General features: G+C 35.2%; 1 protein-coding gene across 2 annotated transcripts in view; it reads right to left on the bottom strand.

Moving 5' to 3' along the window:
• Window positions 1–24,655, bottom strand: part of LRP6 (LDL receptor related protein 6) — a 161,462-nt gene that overhangs the window by 60,741 nt on the left and 76,066 nt on the right. For both annotated transcript variants that reach the window (XM_057491660.1, XM_036909680.2), the window contains exons 3-6: window positions 19,257–19,454; window positions 5,887–6,083; window positions 4,120–4,251; window positions 389–785 (exon numbers count right to left, since the gene is read on the bottom strand). In XM_057491660.1, the coding sequence (XP_057347643.1) occupies window positions 389–785; window positions 4,120–4,251; window positions 5,887–6,083; window positions 19,257–19,454 (924 nt within the window). The remainder of the gene's footprint in view (window positions 1–388; window positions 786–4,119; window positions 4,252–5,886; window positions 6,084–19,256; window positions 19,455–24,655) is intronic.

Genomic DNA, 24,655 nt, shown 5'->3' on the forward strand with positions numbered 1-24,655 from the left:
AGATATATTCTTTACCATATCTTTCTAGAAGTATTGAACATGGGATGAAATTAAGTCTTCTAGGGGGAGGGAATGAGTTCTGAAAACAATTTCTTTCTACATTTTTCATGGTCACGATGCAACCTTGGCAAAATCTGCAGCCAACACCCAAAGTCAGCAAGCATGGACTTAATTTAGAAAGAAAAAGTATTCAAAACATTCAAGAAAAAAACTAGCAATTCTTTAACTTGAGATTTTATTCCAGTCATTATATTCTAAAAACGAACAGCCATTAAAGAGCTGTTTATTGGAAACCAATACATGCTTCATAGTGCTTTTGTCAATGTTTTTAGGAACCTGTAGAAAACAGAAACACCAGGCAAAATTTTCTTTCAGCAGAGCTTCTTACCCAACCACAGGATCTAACACAATAGCCCGGGGTTCCTCTAAGTCCTCTGAAATCAAGATCTTCCTCATGGTCCCATTGAGCCTTGTCACTTCTATCCGGTCAGTGCCAGTGTCTGTCCAATAAAGATTTCGGGCAACCCAGTCAACAGCAATACCATCAGGATGTGCAATTTGAGCAGTGACCACAAACTGACTGCCAGATCCATCTATGAGCGAGCGGCGTATAGCTCGCACTTCATCATCAGTCCAGTAGATATAGCCTTCCACGGGATCATAATCTATGGCAATGGCATGACGGATATCTTCTAACTGGAGAACAATGTCTGTGAAATCTGGGGTATCCAAAGAAATACGTCTCAAGTCTGTCCTTCGGGCTAAAAGCAGTAATTCAGTGGCTCCTAGAACAAGAAGTAAATGAAAAGAATTGAAACCCTAACAGGCAAAATTTAGCCACGCTAAAAAAACATTGCAATTCTTCAAGAATTGAAAAGCAAATGAATATAAAAGGATACTAGTGTCTATTTAAGGTGGAAATGGAAAGCAGTAAAGTCAAACAGGAACAGTTTGACTAGGAGGTCAAGCTCTGTAATGGCCTAGCTCTCCAAATCGTTTTGGATCTCTGGGTTCATTCATTATATAGCCTCTGAAATTAAAAACAACTACTTAAAAATATAATGAACAATAAATGAGTAATGACTAAGGAGTGTGGCAGCTGAATAATAAAGGAGGAGGGAGTCATAGGATATAGGTCCTTTGTTTAACAAGTATATTAAGAAGGTGAAGAAATTTAGGACAAGGATCTTTTGGGGTGGATGAGAATGTTCTATGGTTGGGGTATGATGACTGCACAACTCTGTAAATTTAATAAAAAGTCACCGAATTTACACTTCAGATGGCTTAATTTTATGGTATGCAATTATATCTCAGTAAACTGTCTTAACAAAGATAATTACAAGGCAATGCCTCACAGAATTCAGGACAAAGGAGGCTATGGAGCAGGCAGCAGCAGCAGCAGGCAGAGAGAATCAAATAAACGACACAGTGGTTAAAGGTACGAGTTGTGGATCTGACAGAAGTGGATGTAAGTTGTTATACAACCTTAGGCAATACACCTAACCTCTCTAATCCTAGTTTCTTCATCTATTATCTCAGAGGGTTGCTGTGAGGATTAAAGGAAATGAATGTAAAACTCAGGAATGTACTGAACATATAAGTGCCCAGTAAGCATCAACTGATACATTATCATTAAAAAATACTTTAAAATTTTTATTTCACTAAGGTTTATTTATGAATTGTTATTTATTTATTTATTTATTTATTTATTTATTTATTTATTGGGGGCATCTCTCATATTTATTGATCAAACGGTTGTTAACAACAATAAAATTCTGTATAGGGGACTCAATGCACAATCATTAATCAACCCCAAGCCTAATTCTCAATCTTCTGAAGCATAACGAACAAGTTTTTACATGGTGAACAAGTTCTTACATAGTGAATAAGTTCTTACATGGTGATCAGTGCAAGGGCAGTCATCACAGAAACTTTCGGTTTTGATCATGCATCATGAACTATAAACAATCAAGTCAGGTATGATTATTCGTTTGATTTTTATACTTGATTTATATGTGAATCCCACATTTCTCCCTTATTATTATTATTATTATTTTTTTTTAATAAAATGCTGAAGTGGTAGGTAGATGCAAGATAAAGGTAGAAAACATAGTTTAGTGCTGTAAGAGGGCAAATGTAGATGATCAGGTGTGTGCCTATAGACTAAGTATTAATCCAAGCTAGACAAGGGCAACAAAATATCCACGGATGCAGAAGATTTCTCTCAAAACAGGGGGGGTGAGGTTCTAAGCCTCACCTCTGCTGCTCCCCAATTTCTCACCTGATGGCCCCCCTGTGACTGTGCCTGTCTTAGGTTGTTCCTCCCTTGAGGAATCTTACCCGTCTCTGGCTAACCAGTCATCTTCCAGGGCCATACAGGGAAATGTAAAGTTGGTAAGTGAGAGAGAAGCAATATTGTTTGAAAAGGTTAGCTTTTTACTTTTTTGCAGATTTATGCTATGAATTGTTTTTAACCCAAATAATATTAGATAAAAACACAACAAAGAATAAGGATATTAAACTCTTTTTTTTGTTTTTATTTTTAATGTTCAAGTAAACCACTAACAAAATAACATTAATTATAAGAGCTAATAAAAGACAGTAAGCAAGTTGACATCTAAAAGGCTGAAAAAAATTCCCAAATGAGCCTAAAAGAAAATGCCGGCATTAAACTTCAAGCATCAACCTGGAATTACAGTTGAAACACTGAGGAGTGATGTTCTCAACATTAGCTTTTTGACTCTAGTTTTTTGACTCAACATTTAGCTTTCTGACTAATTATAAATGAACTTTATCTTGGAAAAAATACAGCCCTAAATGCCATACAGGCACCAAGTGGGAATAACTTTGTACAACTGACTGCCTCCGCTAACTACCAAAGGGAGCCAGTCCAAAAATCTGCACACAAAGAAGTCATAGAAAATGAAGCTGTTAATTTGAGCAAGGTGATCAAAACAGAATAGTTAACTGAAGGCTACTACATTCCAAACGTATATCTGAAATTCAAAATACTAGTTAAACATGCACTGCTGTGAGGGAGTAGACAGACTATTATTGCTAAAATAAATTCTATTTTATATAGTGAAGCTATACTTTTAAACAAAAAAGCAACAGTACAAAAACCTTTTGTTTTAAATTTAAACCAAATTATTGTTCACCATGGAAACTGTCTGACAGGAGTCAGCCAGCTTCACCTTTGACTATGAGGATAATTTATCATGCCAAGTCATGACAAATATCCTGTACACTGACTCAATTTCATCTATCTGACTCCCTGCCCCCCTTGCCAGAAACTCTCTATCCCACTCCAAAATAAAGGCTTCTGCTTCTCAGAGTTAGATAAAGAAGCCATTGCTAAATGTAACAATTTTCTTACCAGGTCTTGCTGGTGGCTAGAAAACCAGATGGTGATCCATAGGGATAAGAATGAAAAATAACATTCTCATTAAGAAGAAAGAGAGAACTGGTGCTCTCCCAAACCAGAAGTCCCTTGAAATGTCCTAAATCAGTGTACTTCAACATGCCCTCTCGCTATGGGGAATTAAGAGAGTAAGGAGAAGAGGCAGTGTGGTTAAGCACAGAAAGAAGCTGCTTTAAATAGTACAATATGGAATGTTTTTCTTCTTTGGAAACAACGTCTCTGTGGTTAAAAGGCAATTAAAAATATCATCCAATCCTTTCTTAGAAAACATATTTACCCCATGATAGTCTTTATAGTTAAAAGTTTAATGAACATCTCTTCCTTGAACAGAGGTTCTTTATTAACAAGTGCTACCTACTAAAGGAAATGTATTCTTTATGAGAATACTCATTTCCACAAGAATCAATTGTGATATCAATGACTATGAGATTTGATTTTAAAAAAGCACCTAATTTCTTTCAAAAACAGCATATTAAAAGTTTAATTAAAATACTGAAATAATTCACAAAACAGTATTCAAGAGATGCCATAAAACACAGAACACTCTTATATAACCAATTGTGAAGACTAAGAGATTAAGGGATTAGTCTCCCAAAGCACTGCATAAACATATAAAGCTTATTACAGAGAAATAAAATAATTCATAAAGAATCCAATTGCCATCTAAAATTGCTCCTTCTTCCAGACCATCTTCTTACCGTCTTTGCAGGTTTTCCCATTCTCCAGGAGTTTGACCCCAGTTGGGCAAGCACACTGATAAAAAGGCTTGACTGGAGACATCAAACACAAGTGGGAACAACCACCATTATCAATTCCACATGGATTTGTAGCTGTCAAATATAAATCACACTGATTAATACCAATGATTATGGGTGACCTCCCTCGCTCTAGGTACACAAAGGTTAACAACCATAACATGAGCAACTGTGATAAACCAAATTATTACCAAATGTCATCCAGGTGCTTGACTACCAGACCATCTGCAAGGAAGGGAACTAATCAGTGAGAACTTACTTAGTATTTTGTATCCAACAGGAAAACACAAGAAATAAAGCAGGAGGTCCCTGCCCCAAAAGAGCTTACAATCTAGCCAGTGTGCCAAAATTAACAAACAATAAGACTGGAAAACAACACAAAACAATGAAACTACAAGCTATCTTGTACATTACAGAGTCAAATGGGAAATAAGTCACTAAGGATTAAAGAACTGAAGAAAAATTTTATGAAGGGTGTAGAACATGACAGCAGCCTTGAAGGACAAGAAGAACAGAAAGGAGGACATTTCAAGTGAGGTAAAACCTTATGAATAAGGTGGAGGCTGTACATTGGGTGAAACAATAAGGCAAATAACTGGAGATTAAGGTTTCTGTTGACTAAAAGAACTAAAGGTGAATGAGCACAGAGAATGGGAACAGCCTGGTGAAGGGCAATGAAAAACAAGAAAAGTAATTACAATGTCAGAAAATCACACTTTGGAAAGATTAACATGTAAAAGATAACAGATCATGCTATGTAAAAGCATAAAAGATTAAAAGAGGGAAAACTGAGAAGCAGAAATTAACAAATCTGTAGAAACTATGGGAAGGGATGGATTTAAACTAATATTCATAGAAAAAAATCAACATAAGATGGAGACCAACAAAATACAAAAGATAAAAGAAAGCATTATCAGAAATAAAAAGAGTAACACTAAAAATATTTTTAGAGACTCATAATCATCAGATTCCAAAAAACGACATTCAGTATTCGACTATCTCCCCCTAAGTGGAGGGAGCTAATACAAAACAATGCATAATCCAAAAACCCTTCATTTTTGGCTATGGGATAAAATCTGAAATACACTCAGACACATGCCAGACATTTATTTACACACAAGTGCCAAACACTTAACATTCTCATATTCCTTTTAAACATAATTCTACTCCTCTCTTACAAGAAATTGGCAGCCATTACAGCCCAAGTCACCATAAAGGATGACCAAAAATAGAAGCAAACTAAGAAAAAGGAGTGTACACAGAAGAGTTTAAGCAGGCATTTTATTCAGCAACTTGAGGTACTTACATTCACCACTTAGATTAACAGAGGTTTCCATTCAAGAAGTTATTTGTTTTTAAACACACTCACATGACCAAAATCAAACACACATTAGAAAGAAATAATATGAACAAGAAATGCATTTGTGTATAAGCTTAGCATAAGAGCTATCTCAATTTCTTATTTTATTTCTCCACCTGCATAACCCCAGACCCAAACAAGGAGCTAAGTTGGTCAGTAGTAATAGGTATCAAGCTACAAATGGGGTAGGCCGTTGTTTGACCTGAATTATATTTTGACGTTTGCCTATTTTTTTTACTCCCTCCCATTACTTTTGGTATGTCCTCCTTCCCCCTGCTCCTCACTAAAGCCAGACATCTGAGTGCTACAAAGCTATTCCAACTTGCAATTTAAAAATAAAGATCACTTACCATTTGGCTGCCTATGTTGGCTGAAGGCATGTATATCCATGGGAGAGAAGATGTTAGAATGGATTTCACGCAGACCCTCGCCAGTGTACTTGTTACAAGCCAAAATGGAGTGTGTATTCCAGTCAGTCCAGTACAGTGTGTCCTCAAACAATGTCAAGGCAAAAGGATGTGGAAGGGAACCTTTAACCACTGCCTGCCTATTAACACAAAGAGAAAAACTCAAACATTTCTACATTTTCTTCTCTTATCAAAACCTCATCTCTCCTACTAAAATGGCCTTGTAGTCCACATTAACACATACAAATCCTGAATGTAACATATATCTTAAAGTCAAATACACCTACGAAAAATAAGTCACACAGTAAATTCAAATATACTTTCATGGTGTCCAAAACCTCAACCAACTTGGCAGTAGGCCCCAGGTTCACAAGCTAGCAGATGGAGAAAAGGTCCAAGTATTGGAACTGCTGTCAATTCCCAATCCCTGGACTCACATCTTCCATCCTTCCACATAATTCATGTTGTTAGGAGAAAGGGCGGCAAAAGAAAAAAACACAGGGTTTGGCACTGGGAAGTAGTTTCAAATGAGCAATAGCTTTTTCCCTTCTTGTTGTGGAAGAACAAAGAATCTGAGCCTGTTTCTTCCATCACTTCTTATGGTTCTCATAAATGAACATGAACACACACACACGCGCGTGCACGGCTAAAAAGGCTTCTGGTAGACCTCTCTCTGCAAACCCCAATCTAATTCCAGAAAATCATCATCTATGCTGCATTTGTTACAAAAGCAGACCCAAAAATTTCACAAGTGAGCCATACTATATGAAAGGAAAGGTTTCATATAGTAGAGAACCTGATTTTTCTCAAAGCTCAGAACTTTGCAGTGTCATGGAGAGTTATATAATTAGTAAATACTCTTGAATAATGAACACATCATGTTTTGAGCCAAAATAATCAAGGAAATAATGCTTTGATATGTTCATAAGATCAAATTTAGTATTTTCTTAAAAATAGCCCAGCTGGGTGGAAGGGAAGGAGGGAAAATGTAAGCAACTGAAGAGAAATAAGGAATATCACATATTTTAGGAAGATAATCCAATTTTTAGGTCCTTGATCTCTAATATCTAAGAGACTAACAGTATACTAAATTAAATTCAAGAGCAGTGAGATAATTTTTATCTAAGCAAAATTAGGTTGTTATTGACGTGGAATGGTCCTAGCCCAAGGTGTTTTAAACTCAAGCCAGATTTTTTAAAAACTGAATACAAGATTAGCATGACTAGTTTACCAAACTTTCTATTTTAGAAACTCATATCTATCTGCCAGCCCACCTCAGCAATGTCTACTTCAGCCGTGGTTTCTTCCACTTTTTAAATGAACAGCTTTATAAAACTTAATAAAGTGGTTATGTTATTTATAACCATCATACTTTAAGTCCAACTTTAAATAGGCCTGCTTATTTCACACTAAAGTCTTCCAAAATTCATTTTGGTAAGACATAGAGTTCCAAGAAGCTGCCAAGACAAGTAACACAACTGAAAAATAAAGAATAGTAAAAACAAAATTACTTAGCACTTCATCACTCATCTTAAAGAATTCCAAGTAGCACAATCAGATCTTTGAAAAACTGTAGGAGAAAAAAGCCTTCTAAGTCCTTTATATATTACTAAATAAAATGTTGAAATTCGTTCTAATGAATTACACCGGAGAATAAACAGATAGGAAAAACAAAATCCCTCCCTAGAAGATGTACTTATTTTATATACTGACTGAAAGTATTTACATATTGATAAGAAATCAAATAGAGTTCAGATGTCCCTGACACTGCTTGTTATCTTTTTGCAAGCTTTGCTTTCCTCATCTGTAAATGGAAGATAATAACCTAATCATACAGAGTTACTGTGAAGACTAAATAAATGCAAAGCATTTAACATTATGCTTGGTAATTAATAAGCATTTCAGAAATGAGCCCTCAATTTCAGGATACATGCTTTCAGTATCTTAACATTTCTGATATAGGAGAAACACTTTAAAACTGAAGTGAACATTTCATGTGGTAGTTTTAAAATCCATAAAAAGTTATTAAAATAAAATGCTTATTATAATCAAGTAAATACTAGACTCTGGCTTATTTATATTCCCAAGATCTTATACAACACTGTATGCAAATTAGGTAGATTTATTAGACACTCAGTGAATGCTTGAAAAATTAAATATTTAAATGAATATGTAATTAACAGAGCTAAACAAAAAGCAAAGCTAAGAAGGCTATCACTAGTTCTTGTCTTATTTTTCATCATTTATTGATTTGTCCAGGCAATGACGACTTGTTCCTGAAAGTGGAGATAAATATACACAGCCTTCATCTTTCTTCTCTCTGGTTGGGATTACCAAGTAGACCTACCTCTTGACATCTCCCCTGAAAACACAAGCCACTTCAAGGAGCAGTTGATCATGGATACTGAGAATACATGTGGTAGGCAAGATCAAAGCCCAGTTCTTCAGTAGTAACCCACAATAATAACAGGAGTGAAAAATGAATCCCTACTATGCAGACCAAAGGAAAGAAATTGAGAGCCCTGCTGATGTTTTGATTTGGTGCTGGCAACTTCTGAGCATCATCTCTTCCCTGTCTGTCATTTTCCGCATCTTGCTGATAGAGCCCACTCTCACCAATACCCTAAGTCCATGAGCACACTTGCTACCTCTTTCACATTTCATGCTTGGCAGGTGCCTCATTCAAATTCTGCAGCAACTGGACTTAACTTGTGCAACTTGCCTTCAGGGTAAACACCCGTGCACTTCCCTTCAATTACTCTGTTTCTGGACTTCTTCCCAGAAAGTTGTCCTCTATCCTGTCTCAGAACTCCCCACATTGCATGGGCACTAAATATTTGTTTAATCATACCAAAGCACTACCGTCACAAATTGTGACATCTGAACCTAACCTTGGAGGGAGCTTTCAATTACTTTATAGGTAATTTTATTAGAATATGTCTTACTGCTGTTTGCTCTAGTTTATATCCTCAGGTACAAAGTTTTCTCTTTCAATCTGCAGTTTCAAATCTTCTTTTAATTAACTTTTCCTGAATTATAATCTTTCATATTTGCTCTGTTCCCCTTGTTTGGGTCATCTTCCTAAAAGAGTCCTTTATCTTTTATTTGTGTGTTGTTTCTTCTTTGCCTGTCTACAGTATTTGTCACTTTCTCTCAAATCTTTTTACACTTCTTTTCAGTCTTTAAATTTCTCCTTTTTGACTTCTTAGATCTTTTCTGTTTTATTCACTCTTTTATCCCTTCTGAGTTTAACTATCTTTTCTGAAATTTTTTTTATTTATAATTCTCTCCTGAGTTTCATCATCTCATTTCTGAACTTCCTGATTTTAAATTACATTGGTCTTTGACATGTGATATTGGTGTCTCTATTACTGATACTGCATTTTAGACTGCAGGTTTGATCTGTTCTATGGTAATATCTCTCCAAGGAGTTTTCTACATCAGGACAATATTCATTTCCTCTTTCTCTTTCTTCTTTATAACAATTATTTTCTTCAGCTTTGTGGAAGTATGATTGACAAAACTGAAAGATACTCAAAATGTACATAATGATGTAATACACATATAAATTGTGAAAGGGCTTGCCCAATCTAGTTAATTATCACATCTCATGCATTTTTGTTCTTTTGTTTTTTGATTTTTTAGTGAGAACATTTAGCTTACACTTTGAAGATTATACAGCATAATCAATTGTACAATAGTGTTGTCAACTGCAGTTACAATGTTTTATTTCAAATCCTCAGACCTTACTCATAGCAAAAAGTTTATATATACCCTTTTACGAACCTTTTCCTGTTTCTCCCCCCCCAACAGCCCCTGGCAACTATTTTCTTTGCTTTGTTCCTATGACTTTGACTTTTTATTTATTTATTTTATTCCAGATATATGTGACACCATGCAGTATTTGTCCTTTTCTGTCTCATTTCACTGAGTGTGATGCCCTCAGGGTCCATCCATCTTGTTGCAAACAGAAGGTTGTCCTCCTTCTCATGGGTGAATAATAATCCACTGAATATAATACATATCACATCTTCTTTAGCCAGTCATACACTGACAGACTGTTTCCATGTATTGGCTATCATGAATAATGCTGCTATAAATATGGGAGCAGTTATTTCCTCAGTATACTATCCTCATCTCCTTTGGATATATAATCAGAAGTGGGATTACTGGATCATATGTAGTAATAGTTTTAATGTTTTCAGGACCTTTCATACTGTTTTCCATTCTGGCTTCAGTAATACATAATCCCACCAAGAATGCAAAAGGACTCCCTTTTTTTCCACATCCTTAACAATATTTATTATCCTTTGTCTTTTTGATGATGGAAATTCTAAGAGGTATGAGATAACTCATTGTGGTTTTGATTTGTATTTCCCTGAAGATTAGTGATGTTAAGCACATTTTCACATTTCTGCTGGCTGTAAGTCTTTCTTGAAAAAAAATTTAAACTCAGTTCTCTGCCCATTTCTTAATGGCATAGTTTTTTTCACTACTGAGCTGCATGAATTCTTTATGTATTTTGGATGTTAATATCTTATCAAACATAAAATTTGCACTTATTTTCTCCCATTCTGCAGGCTGCCTTTTCATTCTGTTCATGGTTTCCTTTGCTGTGCAGAAGCTTTTAGTTTGATGCAGTCCCACTCATTTTTGCTTTCATTACCTTACTTTTGGGGTCAAATCCAGGCAAGTATTATAAATACCAATGTCAAGGGGCTTACCCCCTATATTTTCTTCTAAGAATTTTATGCCTTCAGGTCTTAAGTCTTCAACATATTTTGAGTTGATGTGTGTAGATGGTGTAAGATATGGATTCAGTTTCATTCTTTTGCATATGTCTGTCCAGTTATCCCAACACCATTTATTGAAGAGACTATCCTTTATCCATTATATATTCTTGGCTCTTGTACCATAAATTAAGTGGCCATATATGTGTGGGTTTATATCTGGGCACTCTATTCTGTTGTATTAATCTATGTATCTATTTTTATGACAATACAATACTGCTTTGACTACCATACCTTTGTATTATTGTTTGAAATTAGGAAGTGTGATGCCTCCAGCTTTGTTCTTCTTTCTCAAGACTGCCCTGGCTATTTGGGTGTTTTTTTTTAATAGTTTCTTACAAGTTGGATTGTTCTATTGTTTGTTCTGTCTCAGTGAAAAATTACCATTGGAATTTTGATAGGGATTGCACTGATTCTGTAGATGGCTTTGGGTAGTATGGGCATTTTAATGAATTAATTTTTCCAATGCATAAGCATGGATTATCTTTCCATATATTTGTGTCTTCATCAGTATCACAGTTTTCAGTGTATAGGTATTTCACCTCGGTTAAATTTATTACTGGGTATTTTACTCTTTTTGATGCTATAGTAAACAAGGTTGTTTTCTTAATTTCTCTGATAGTTTATTTTAGTAGAGAAATGCAAATAATTTCTGTATATTGATTTTGTTCCTACAACTTAATTTATTCTAACAGTTTTGAGGTACAGTTTTTAAGATTTTCTGTATACAACATAAAGTCATCTACAAATACAGTCTTAAATTCTTCCTTTCATATATGAATGATACTCATTTCTTTCTCTTGCCTAATAACTATGGATTAGACCTTCAGTATTATACTGAGTAAAAGCAGAAGTGTCATCTTGTCTTGTTTCGAGTTTACAGGAAAAGCTTTAGGCTTTTTACTTTTGAGTATGATATCAGCTATGGATTCTTCATATACAGCTTTTATCACGGTGAGGTACATTCCCTCTATACCTACTTTGTTGAGAGTTTTATCATGAGTGAATGTTGAGTTTTGCCAAATGCTTTTCCTCCATCTATTGAGATGGTCATATGGTTTTTATACTTCATTTTGTTAATGTGCTGTATCACACTGATTGGTTTGCACATATTGAACCATCTTTGAATTTCTGGAATAAATCCTACCTGCTTACAATATATGATCCTTTTAGTTAGTGTACTGTGAATTTTGTTTGCTAGTATTTTTTCTCAGGATTTTTACATATATATTCATTAAGGATATTGGCCACTACTTTTCCTTTCCTGTCTGGTTTTGGTATCAAGGTAATATTAGCCTCATTAAATCAGTTTGTTAATTGTTAACCCCCTCTTCTATTTTTTGGAAGATGTTAAGATTGGTATTAATTCTTCAAATGTTTGGTAGAATTCACCAGTGAACCTGTACGGTCCTAGACTTTTGTTTGATGGGAGGTTTTTTATTACTAATTCTATCTCCATAAAATAGCCAGTCTATTCAAATTTTCTATTTTGTCATGATTTAGTCTTCGTGAGTGGCACACTTCTAGAAATTTATCTATTAGGTTGTTCAACTTCATGGTATTTATTTGTTCATAGTGGTCTCTTATCATTTGTATTTGTGTGGTATCAGTTTTCATGTCTCCTCTTACATTTATGATTTATTTCAGACTTCTTTTTTCTTGTTAAGTCTAAATGAAGGTTTCTCTATTTTGTTTCTTTTCAAAAACCAGTTTTTAATTTCATTTCTCTTTTCTATTGTCTTTTTACTCTCCAATTTATTGTATTTCCCCTCAGATATTTTGTGATTTCCTTCTTTCTAGTAACTCTGGGTTTAATTTATTCTTTGTTAGTTCTTTGAGGCTTAAAGGTAGGTTGTTCATTTCAGAGCTTTCTTGCTTCTTAATGTAGAGATTTATTGCTATGAACTTCACTCTTAGAACTGCTTTTGCAGCATTGCATAAGTTTTGGTACATGTATTTCCATTTTCATTTGTCTCATGGTATTTTTTAAATTTCCCTTTTGATATCATCCTTGACCCAGAGGTTGTTCAAGAGCATCTTGTTTAATCACCACATATTTGTGAATTTTCCAGTTTTCTTTTTTCAATTGAGGGATATTTATAATATAGAATTATATTAGTTTCAGGTATACAACATAAGCATTCAATATTTGTATATATTTTGAAATGATCGCCACAATAAGTCTACCTAACATCTATCACCATACACAGATGTGGAATTTTTTCCCTGTGATAACATTTAAGATTTATTTTCCTAGTAACTTTCAAATATGCAATACAGTGTTATTAACCATAGTCACCATGCTTTACATTATATCACATCCTCATGACTTACTTGTTTTATAATTGGAAATATGTACCTTTTGACTCCTTTCACCCATTTCCCCCACCTCCCACTATGCCTCTGAGAACCACCAATCTGTTCTCTGCATCAATGAGTTTCGTTTTATTTTCTTAGATACCACATATAAGTGAGATCATATGGTATTTGTCTTTCTGTCTGACTGACTTTATGGATGAATAATATTCCACTATGTGTGTGTGTACCACCTTTTCTTTATCTATCATCCATCAATGGACACTTAAGTTGTTTTCATGTCTTAGCTATTTTAAAGAATGCTGCAATTATTCTGAGGGTGCATATATCTTTTGAGTTAGTATTTTCATTTTCTTCAGATAAAAACCCAGAAGCAGTATTGCTGGATCATATGGTAATTCTATTTTAAGCTACTAGGGAACCTCCATACTGTTTTCCATAGTAGCTGCACCAATTTACATTCCCATCAACAATGCACTAGGGTCCAGTTTCTCCACATCCTTGTCAACACTTGTTATTTATCTTTTTGACCAGCCAATATAACAAGTGTGAGATGATAATTTTCCAGTTTTCTTCTTGTAACTGATTTCTAGTTTGATACCACTGTGCTCAGAAAAGATGCCTGACATGATTTAAACTTCTTACATTTATTAAGACTTGTTTTGTGGCCTGGCAAATGATCTATTTTGGAGAATGTTTCATACATACTTGAGAATGTGTTTTCTGGTGCTGTTGGATGGAATGTTTTTAAATGTCTCTTAAGTTCATCTGGTCTAACATGTACTTAAGTCTAATATTTCCTTACTGACTTTCTGCTTGGATGATGTATTGTTGAGAGTGGGCTTTTTAGATCCCTACTGTTTTTGTACTCTAGTCTATTTCTCCCTCTAATGTTTGTAATATTTGTGCATATGTACTGAAGTACTTCTATGTTGGGTGTACAAATATTTACAAAATAGTATCATTTTGTTGGACTGATCCATTATATAATGACCTTCTTTGTCTCTTGCTACAGCCTGTGGCTTAAAGTCTATTTTGTTTGATTAAAGTATAGCTACCCCTGCTTTTTTCTGTTTTCCATTCATATGGAATGTATTTTTCTACCCATTCACTTTCAGACTGTGTGTTTCCTTAATGCTAAAGTGAATCTCTGCAGACAGCATGGGGTGGGGGGATGTGGTGGAGGGTCCTGTATTTTTATTCAGCCACTCTGTGTTCATTGAAGAGTTTTCTCCATTTCCATATATAGTAATTATTGACAAGTATGGACTTACTATTTTCATTTTGTTAACTGTCTTCTGGATGTTTTGTATTTTATTTGCTCCAATCTTTTCTTGCTCTCTTCCTTTTGGATTTGATGATTTTCTGCAGACGTATGACTAGTCTCCCTTCTATTAACCTTTTTGTGTATCTCAGGTAGGCTTTTGCTTTCAGTTACCAGAAGGCTTACATAAGACATCCATCCCAGCAGGACTCAGGACAAAGGGAGACATCAGAATCACCCATCTCCCAGTCTTTTCCTGAAAGAGGTCTATTTGCATACTTTAAAGCTGCTGTCTAGTAGTTAGACTTCTAATCGGGCAGTTGTCTGGGGGCTGACAGCAATCCTCCAAGAAGACCAGGAATCCCAGTAGTCACCACTTCTACCTTTCTACCTCTAGCCCACTCCAAATCTCCAGTATCCCAGAGAACCAGCTTGTACACATGATTAGTGCCCCATCTTTTCTGTATGCTAGCCAAGAATGGTGGCATACACCCACTGGTTCTGAAAACCAGTCAGAATTCCACAGGACTGAGACAGGGACCGTGGGTGTAGTCACAGTAGGGTGAGGGCCTCCGGGAAAAATAGGGCAGAATATTTACAGTCAGAGCAATGTAACAATTGGCAAAGAAGTCCCTACTGAACTCTGTGTTAAGCATTATGCAAATTAAAGGTCACACAAATTCTCTAGGGAAAGATACCAGACTAAGAATATAGACATCTTCAGTGAGATCAGTTAAAGGTCAAAAGGCCAGGAGCAACTTGGCCTGAAATGTTTGAGTGTTCCACAAGAGTATCTCAGCATAACCCGTGACTTCACTGCAAAAGGCCCTAGTGGACAGACAAAAGCCCAACCCACCTTGAGGACAGGGCAGGTGATGCAAGTCCACACCCCTAAGTATTTTTTCATGTTCTTGAAAAATCCTCAATTGCCTATAAAACCCACCTAGACAACACACCACTACAGGCTCTCTTGTCTCCTCTTGGTGTGAGCTGGGAGCTCTATTCTCTCACTTTATCTCTAAATAAAAGCCTGTACCTGGCTCTCCTACCTTGAGTGTTTGTGAAGCTCATTCTTCGGCTTCGTGAACAAGAACCCCGGCATCAGGACTATAGCAAACAATGAAGCAATTCTTAGTGGGTTATAGGAGCAACCTCTTTGCTGTATATCCAGGTCCAGTGCAGGGGGAGCAGGCAAAAAAGCCCATCAGCAAATTTCTCCCTGAAATGGCCCTAAGTATAAAAGGGCCTTAACTTACCCAGCTGCTGCCTGAGGGTCCAGCTTCCAATCAACCTGAACCTAGGTGCAGACTGCAATCATCCCCTTTGAAACACCTAACAAATCTTGGCACACCCTCAACTACTGGCAGCCACTAAGAACAAATAAGGCAGCTTAGGCAATCAAAAGGTTTGAAAGACAACCAAGAGTTTGGGCCAAGCTGATTGATAAGGTTCATCTACAAAAGACCATACCATCAAGACTATGAGAGGTGGCTGTTTTAACTAATGTACAGAAACCAAAACAGAGAGTCAAGGAAAATGAAGAAACAGAGGAATATGTACCAAGTAAAGAAACTAGATAAAGTCCAGAAACAGACCCTAATGAAACAGACATGATTCATCTGGCAAAGAGTTAGAAATAATGGTCATAAAGATGCTTAACAGGTAAGGAGAACAATGCATGAACAAAGTGAGAATTTCAATAGAGACAGAATATATAAAAAAGTACAAAACAGAACTCAGAGCTGGAGAATTTAATAATTGAACTAAAAAATTTAATAATATGGTACAACAGCACACTAGATCAAGCAGAAAAAAGGATCAGCAAACTTGAAGATAGGACAGTGGAATCATCAAATCAGAGAAGAAAAAAGAATGAAAGAAAGTGAAAATAACTTAAGGGACTAATGGGACATCATCAAGTGGATTCCTACTCACATGAGGCCCTAGAAAGAAAGGAGAGAAACGGGCAGAAAAACTTATTCAAAGAGAATGGCTAAAAACTTTCCTAAACTAGGGAAAGAAATAGACATCCAGATCCAGGAAGCCCAGATAGGTCAAAAGAAGATGAATCCAAAAGGACCCACATGAAGACCATTATAATTAAACTGTTAGAAGTTAAAAACAAGGAGCGAATCTTAAAAGCAACAAGACAAAAATAACTGTTTCACACAAGGGAACCTCCATAAGACTATCAGGGTATTTTCAGCAGCAACTCTGCAGGCCAGGAGAGAGTGGCATAATTTATTCAAAGTGCTGAAAGAAAACCACCAACCAAGAATACTCTACTAGTCAATGTTTTCCTTCAAAATGGAAGGAGAAACAAAGATTTTCCCGACAAGCAAAATCTAAAAGAGTTCATCACCACTATATCAGCCTATGAGAAATGTTAAAGGTACTACTTCCAGCTGAAACAAAGAGAGTTATTCATAACAGGAAAATATATCAAAGTATAAATCTTACTGGTTAAGGTAAACACATGATTAAATTCAGAACACTCTAATGTTGTAATGATGATGGGTAAATCACTTTTATAAATCTACTATTAAGGTTAGTTATGACAAAAATAGTAAAAATAACTATTACTGCAATGACATGTTAAAAAGATGTAAACTGGCACACTAGAAACAAATATGGAGAGAAGAGCAAAAATGTAGTTTAAGTATGCATTCAAAGTTGCCATTAGCTTAAAATGCTGTTATAAATGTAAGGTATTCCTTAGAACTTTAAATGGGATTTTACCTTGGTACTTTTATGTTTATGTTAATGTGAAATTAATTTTCCTCAACTTTTAGAAAAAGGTGGTGTTCAGGGTAGTTTTTCTAACTTTACAGAACTCACTCTTCCGTTGTTTTATGTAATGTTAAAAAACACAGTAGCCTCCGTTCTGAGATCTCACAGCTCTTCCTATGCCCATACTTATCTGAGCATTTTTCCTCTCCGTTTTATTTCTCTCAATTTTCCCTATTCTGCCTCAATTTTGATGGTACTATTCTATTCAATTTCATTTCTACTCTGTGTGGCATGCTGTCTTGGTAGAGAATTCTATCAGGTCTGCTTCAAGAATTCTTTGGAACCAGACTGCTATATCCTGTTCTGTCTTTACCATGGACACACTATACTTGTCTCATACTGGAGTGGGCAACCCCCAACCCTCTCAGTTCAGCTGCTACTCTTAATATAGTCCGCCATTGTCTAGTAAATAGCTGAGGCTATTTTGGAGGTCTCCTACTTTTAAGTTCTATGAAACACCCTAATCTCCCTCTCTGCATACTTGTGCACAAACTCTAACACTATAGAGGTCTTGTAACTGTTAGTGGTCTGTCCTTGCCTTCTTTTATTTCAGGATGCCTGAGGTTAGTTTTATTGTACATTTTTGGATTTGCTATCTAATTTCATGAGTTTTTTGTATGGATATTTCAAGAGAGTCAAAAAACTATATGGCCATATTCACTTCCTAGTATCCCTCTCAAAAACAAATTTTAAGTTCAAATAGAGCAAGTATGTTTTACATTCATTATATACTTATTACTTTTTTGACATTTCTAGCTGTTTTCAATCACTGAAATGTATCAAAAGGGACCATCCTAATGCAAGTCATTTCATTCTTTTTTGAAACAAGGCAAAAAATATACCAACTACATGATTACAAACTTTGTTTTAATAAATTATTGACATCCTTTCTAGTTTTCAATACTTCTGAATGCTTCCTGATTCACAGTTCAGATAACTTACAAATATTTACACTTTGAAAACTTCTTCAACTACCTACAGTTTTCTGTTTATGTTGCGGTCTTAGAATGAGACCACTATAAACCCAAATAATCATTCAAAAGCAAGAACATAAATATAAAATGTCTTTTTAAAAATGTGATCATGACCTGAGTAGAATTCTATGTTAATGTATTATAACTTTGTCTTCCTTGAATACTGGGTGTAGCATACATGCAGCAGGTTTCCTCCTTGACCACAGGCCAGCAACTAGAGCCCACTGGCTCACTGTGTTTTGTAAATAAAGTGTTACTGCAACACACATGCCTATTCCCCTAAGTTATCACCTATACCTGCTTTTACACAACAGCAGCAGATGTAAGTAGTTGACCTTTGAACAACATGGGGGTTAAGGACATTGACCTGACATGCAGTCAAAAATATGTGTATAACTTTTGACTTCCCAAAAACTTAACTACAAATGACCTATTTTTGAATGAAGCTTGACCCATAATAAAAACATTAACATATTTTGTATGTTATATTAGTATATACTGCATTTTTACAATAAAGTTAGAGAAAAGAAAATATTTTTCAAATTGTCACAAATCTCCAAATAGTTTTCCAATGTATTTATTGAAAAAAATGTGCATATAAGTTAACATACACAGTCTAAACCCAACTGCAGTTGCAACAGATATCATATGGTCCACAAAGCCTAAAATATTTACTATTTAGCCTTACACAGAAAAAGCTGGCAAACTCCTACACCCTAATCCAGAGACTTCTCAAACAAACTTCCTTGAGAGGTACCTGGAGGCTCTATGGGCAATTCTGAGTATAACTCTGTTACACTGGGTGTCCAGCACATTGCAGGATGGAAAATACTAGTAGTATAGTACTCCTAGTCCTTGTGTTAACCCCAGTTCCCCACATTTCCAAACACCCTAGGAGAGAGTAGAAGTTGAAGAACTTCTGATTGAGAACCAATGAAGAACTAAATTAGATCAGAGTAAAGAAAGAGAAAACAGTCCATAAATCCTAAATGCTACCAAGATAGATGAGAAATGTGGTCCCCTTTTAAAGAGCAAGCTGAGTCTATTCTCTTCATCTTTGACACTTAGTCAAAAATACACTGATTTCTTAATAAATTAGACTTTATAATTTGATTACTCAATCAAGACATCATGGTGTTAACCTAAAGTTCAAAAAACAAATTTATAAGGCAATCTTACCGATTTGTTCCATCCAGATTTGATTTGTGAATGAAATTAAGTTTTGCATCTGCCCAATAAAGCTTCCGTTCCTCATAATCCAAAGTCAGTCCATTTGGCCAATAAATTTCAGTGTTTATTATAATGAAGCGACTTGAACCATCCATTCCAGCACGTTCTATCTTTGGTACTTCTCCCCAGTCTGTCCAGTACATGAACCTAAAAATCATATAAATAATAAACCCATAAGGTAAACAGGTTAATAGTCAAGTAATTTATAATTATCACTGGTATGTAAATAAAGCTCTCTCAGGAACACTAAACTGAAACCCTTGTAAATTATTATCAAAATTTTAATAATCTACCTTTCTGCCACCAGATGATAACAGCTGATTAAGTTAAGCAACACAAAGGATGCAAAACCACTTGATCAAAAGTTTATTGTGACAAAATAAATACTGTCTCAGTATCTCCCCTCAGATGGCTTACTAATGACAAAGGGGAAAATGGTAACTTTAGAGAAAATAAACTTAGTGGATACATCTTGACCACATCATCTAAATTAATACTGTCAATAATGGAAGAAACTGGCATAACAGATGTGATTCACTGGAAAAGATAGACGATTCTTTTATGCAGATTCTCTTACATAGTATTCCTGCCAAAAAATGTATAACCTGAACAAAATTATGAGGAAACAGAACTGAGCAACATTCTAGAAAACAAGTGGTCTTTGAAAATGTCAATATTATCAAAGTCATAGAAAGGCTGAGGAACTAGTCTAGATTAGAAGAGAATAAAAGAGACATGTTAAGTACAAAAAGTGCATGATTCTGGACTGATCAGTTGGGGAAAATGCTGTAAGACATTACTAGGAAACCTGTAAAATTCAATGGACTGAAAAAAAAAAAAATTCAATGGACTGTCAAATTATGTAATAGAAATGTACTAATTTTAATTTCCCAAATATGTTCAGTGTACTGTTGCTAGGGTAGACAGGATTCACTGTACTACTATTTTTGCTTCTATTCTACAAGTTTGAAATTTTTTCCAAGTAGAAAAATGAAGTCTTAGTAATCTCATTCAAGAGGGAAAAGGAAAATTGTCCGATTTAAAGGTAAACTCTTAGTGTGTTGTATTTCGATTAAAACCACATTTTTTAAAAGCTAGTGAGGGTGCTATGAACTACATATGAGGTACAGTCATACCTTCTTTTATTGCATTTCGCTTTATTGTGCTTCCCAGATTTTGTTTTTCACAAATTGAAGGGTCCAGGCTTCAGTGGAGCAAGTAACTGCAGATGTGATAGAAACAGCAAGAGAACTAGAATAACAAGTGGAGCCTGAAGATGTGACTGAATTGCTGCAATCTCATGATAAAACTAATGGATGAGCGAGTTGCTTCCTGTGACAGGCAAAGAGGTTTCTTGAGATAGAATCTATGCTTGGTGAAGATGCTGTGCAGATTGTTGAAGTGGCAACAAAGTATTTAGAATATTACATAAACTAGCTGATAGAGCAGTGTCAGGGTTTGAAAGGAGTGATTTCTAATTTTGAAAGAAGTTCCACTGTGGGTAAAATGCTATCAAGCAGCATCTCATGCCAGAGAAAAATCATCCATGAAAGGAAGAGTCAATCAATGTGGCACAAACTTCAGTTTCTTACTTTAAGAATCCTCAGCAACCACCACCCTGATTGTTCAGCAGCCATATCAAGGCACCATCCATCAGTAAAAAGATTACGACTCACTGAAAGCTCAGATGATGGTTAGCATTTCTGAGCAATAAGGTATATTTTAATTAAGGTAGGCATATTATTTTTTAGGCATAATGTTATTGCTAACTTAAAAGACTACAGTGTACTGTAAATATAACTTTTATATGCACAAAAATTTCATCTGACTGCTTTAATGCAGTATTTGCTTTACTGTGGTGGTCCAAAACCAAACCTGCAATGTCTGAGGTGTTACCTGTATTCAACAAATATATTCAAATACACTGAAATTCAGGTATAAATTTTACTCAAAAAAAAAATTGGTGGAATGCTGATGCTGGAATGATTCCATTTGTGCCTACTGGTAATTCATATAAACTGCTTACTCAAAATAGTTATGGAAGAGAGTATCAGGTGGGCAATAAACAAACTTCCTAGGCATAAGGCCCTGCGCTGATGGATCTGCCTACATTAGCTCACTTAGATCTTACAGCAACATTATCACCATAGGAGAACTGTCCGCTTCTCGTAACTGTTCAGTTGTAAGTTGTGTAATTAGTAGTTACAAGTCCTGTAAGCGTGGAAAAATTGGACTATAAAAGACAATATAGCAGAGATTTAGAACACAGATTCCAGAGCTGGGCTGCTCAGTTCTGCCAATTCCTAAACATGATGGTGAGCAAGTTACTTCACTTCTCTGTCCCTATGTCCCTCATCTATATATAACATGAGGATTAAAAACAGACGTACCTCATAGGTTTCTTGTATGAATTAAACCAGTTAATATATGTAAAGCACTTAGAAGCCTTACATATGCTTTAGTATGTTGATGATGTCACTGTTATAACTCCCATTTATGGTTTCTCAATTTTAGAATGTAGGGCAAAATCGTTAACATAATTTCTAACTCTGTACGATCTGGCTCCTACCCATTTCTTCAGCTTCAAGTTATGCCACTGCTCACCTTATTTATTACATGTCAGTCCCTCACAGGTGCCATACTCCCTGGCACTATTGGGCTTCCCCTTTACAAATTAGCTTCCTTTTTCTAAGAGTTCACCTTAAATATATGTCCTCTAAGAAGCCTTCCTTTAAATTCCAGATTAGGTTGTATACTACCTTGTAAGATCTCAAAGTACCCTATATTCCTACCATTTATAACTACAATTGATTACTTGCTTAATGTCTACTGTTTATTGCCTCTTATACATTTATATTTTGGCCATTTTTTGAATTAGGACAGGTTTTAAAAAATAGTAAATGAAGGATAAATTTTCTACTTTCTGATCTGGTAAAGTATTCCTTTGCTGAGGCATATACATGCCTCATCCTTAATAAAGCTAATGATAATATGACAGAGCTCTTGTCTACAACAGCTAGCAAAAAAATAGTACATTTGAATTGTAAATTCTTAGAGAAACTGACTAGAAATGCCCAATGATCACAGACTGAATTTGGTGGTAGCATTTCACTAAGGTGGTAGCATTTCATTATGTAGTTTGACAAGATAATTTATAAAATCTGAGGACCAGAAAGTTAAAAAGTTGAATTCTAGAAGATGAAGCTATGATAAGACAACATCCCTCACCATCCATAAGAGTTTTAAAAAGAAAGCAAAGAACCAGTCAATTACATAACAGTGTAACAGTTTCTTAGTTTGTTATCAACCCATGCACTATTTATTCTTTTATTATTGTGCAACTGAAGTTCTACACATTCCTAACTTAAATTTTTTTTTAAATAAAATATAACTGACATAACATCATGTGAATTTAAGGTATATAACATGTTTGTTTGGTGTGTTTATATTCATGAACTGGGTGGTCATTTGAGTTATCTTCTTTGAAAATGTTTATTTCCTCTGTTCACTTTACCTCTAGATTATTTTTCTGTTATTGAATTGTATGAGTTCTTTATACATTTTGGATATTAACCTTTATCTGATATATAGTTTACAAATATTTTCTACCATTCCATAGGTTGCCTTTTTTTTTTTATGGTATCCTTTGCTGTGTAGAAACTTTCTAGTTTGTTGTCGTCTGACTTGTTGATTTTTTTGCCTTTGTAGCTTGTACTAGCCTGAAGTTTTCCATTTTTGCCTGAAAGTCCTTCCACTATTTTAGATCTCTACAAGGAGTAGGAAAAAGGAGGCTGGAGGAAGTAACGTGACTATCTATATATATCTTTTCCCAATCGGCTATTATTCCATGAATTAAGTACTTGGTTAAGAAGCAGTCTTATGCATAGTCAAATAACAACCTAAATATGGCAAATAAAATCACGTAGAAGCATTCTTCAGAAACTAAAATTAAAATAAATTATTTCTATCTGTACCAATATACTCAATTTCTGAAATATCCCTTAATTGTAAAATGCATACAGTATATAACAACTCAGAAGCAGATTTACCATAAATAAAGTATAAGGGTCCCTTGCTTACAGGCCCCTTTCAATACCTTGTTCTTAATTATTCACAGGCAGCCATGGCTTTGCATGGGTCCAATATGTGTGAACTTCAGTTACCACATATAGTTAAATAACACTGGTTCCCCATCAATATAGTCAAATTTCAGTTATGGTATATTAACTGTAAGTGCACAAACTACAAATTTCACTGCCAGCTCCACAAATCACTATGTAAATCATGGATATGCATGATGAACAGTAACCAATCACATCTTCAAAAGTCTTTGACTAATCCCTGCCCACCTGTTACTCATTTCATACAGACAGCAAAGTGTACAGCTGTGCTGCCTCCTTGCACTGATAAAACCATGCTACATTTAATAAAAATGGGTTATCAAAAGGAAACTGGCCAAGCAAGATGAAAGTGTAAAAGTGCCACAAATAAATGGAAAATGATAACATGGGGAGTGAAACTGAACATAAAATGGAGTTAAAGAAGAACCAGCTGACCTTGGGAATATTGACACTGCTGCCATTCCAGACTCCAGACAGATATGTAGCTAGGAGAACTTAGTGAAGGCCAACTTATCAACATAAATGATGGAAGTCGGTTGTGGCAAAAAAGGGTGAAGACATCCCAGAGTAACGTGAGCAAAAAACTTCACACTAAAGGAACTCTCTGAAACATTTCATAACACCGAAAACAAAGGGGTAAAATGCTTTGAAAGCATGATCCAAGCAAACAGGAATATGACAAATCATGAAGGCACAGAAAAGATGTTTGCTCCATATAGTAAGTTCCACAATGAGAAGCAGTACACTGCTCACAAACTACTCTTGATAACTTTTTATGAAGAAATAAAACATTGAATTCTAATACTTCTAATACTTTATAGTATACTAAATAAATGCTTTGCTATTTTTTCCATTTCCCTGTCCATTTGTATCAGGTAGTAATAACTGTTAATGTTCTAACAAAAAATTTAAAGAACTGTAATCTATCTGTTCATTATTAAGATTGCTTTGTCTAGTTTTGGCTTTACATGGTCTTACACATTTTAGTATTTGTCCAATTTTCCTCCACAGGAAAAACATTTTTTTGATTAATCATTATTTCATTTCAGCAATTCCATTTAAGGCAGCTAGACTAACACTGAGCACTACTAGGTGACAAACATCACTTGAAGTGTGGTAGTGGCATTTGCAGTTTTTAGAAGAGACAGCTTTCAAATAATATAGCAAAGGCTATAAGAGAGGTTAAGTATGACCTCAGTGCTCTGAAAGCAGCAGAAGAGGAGGGGC

Source organism: Manis pentadactyla, chromosome 14, assembly GCF_030020395.1.
Source record: "Manis pentadactyla isolate mManPen7 chromosome 14, mManPen7.hap1, whole genome shotgun sequence".
Taxonomy (NCBI): domain Eukaryota; kingdom Metazoa; phylum Chordata; class Mammalia; order Pholidota; family Manidae; genus Manis; species Manis pentadactyla.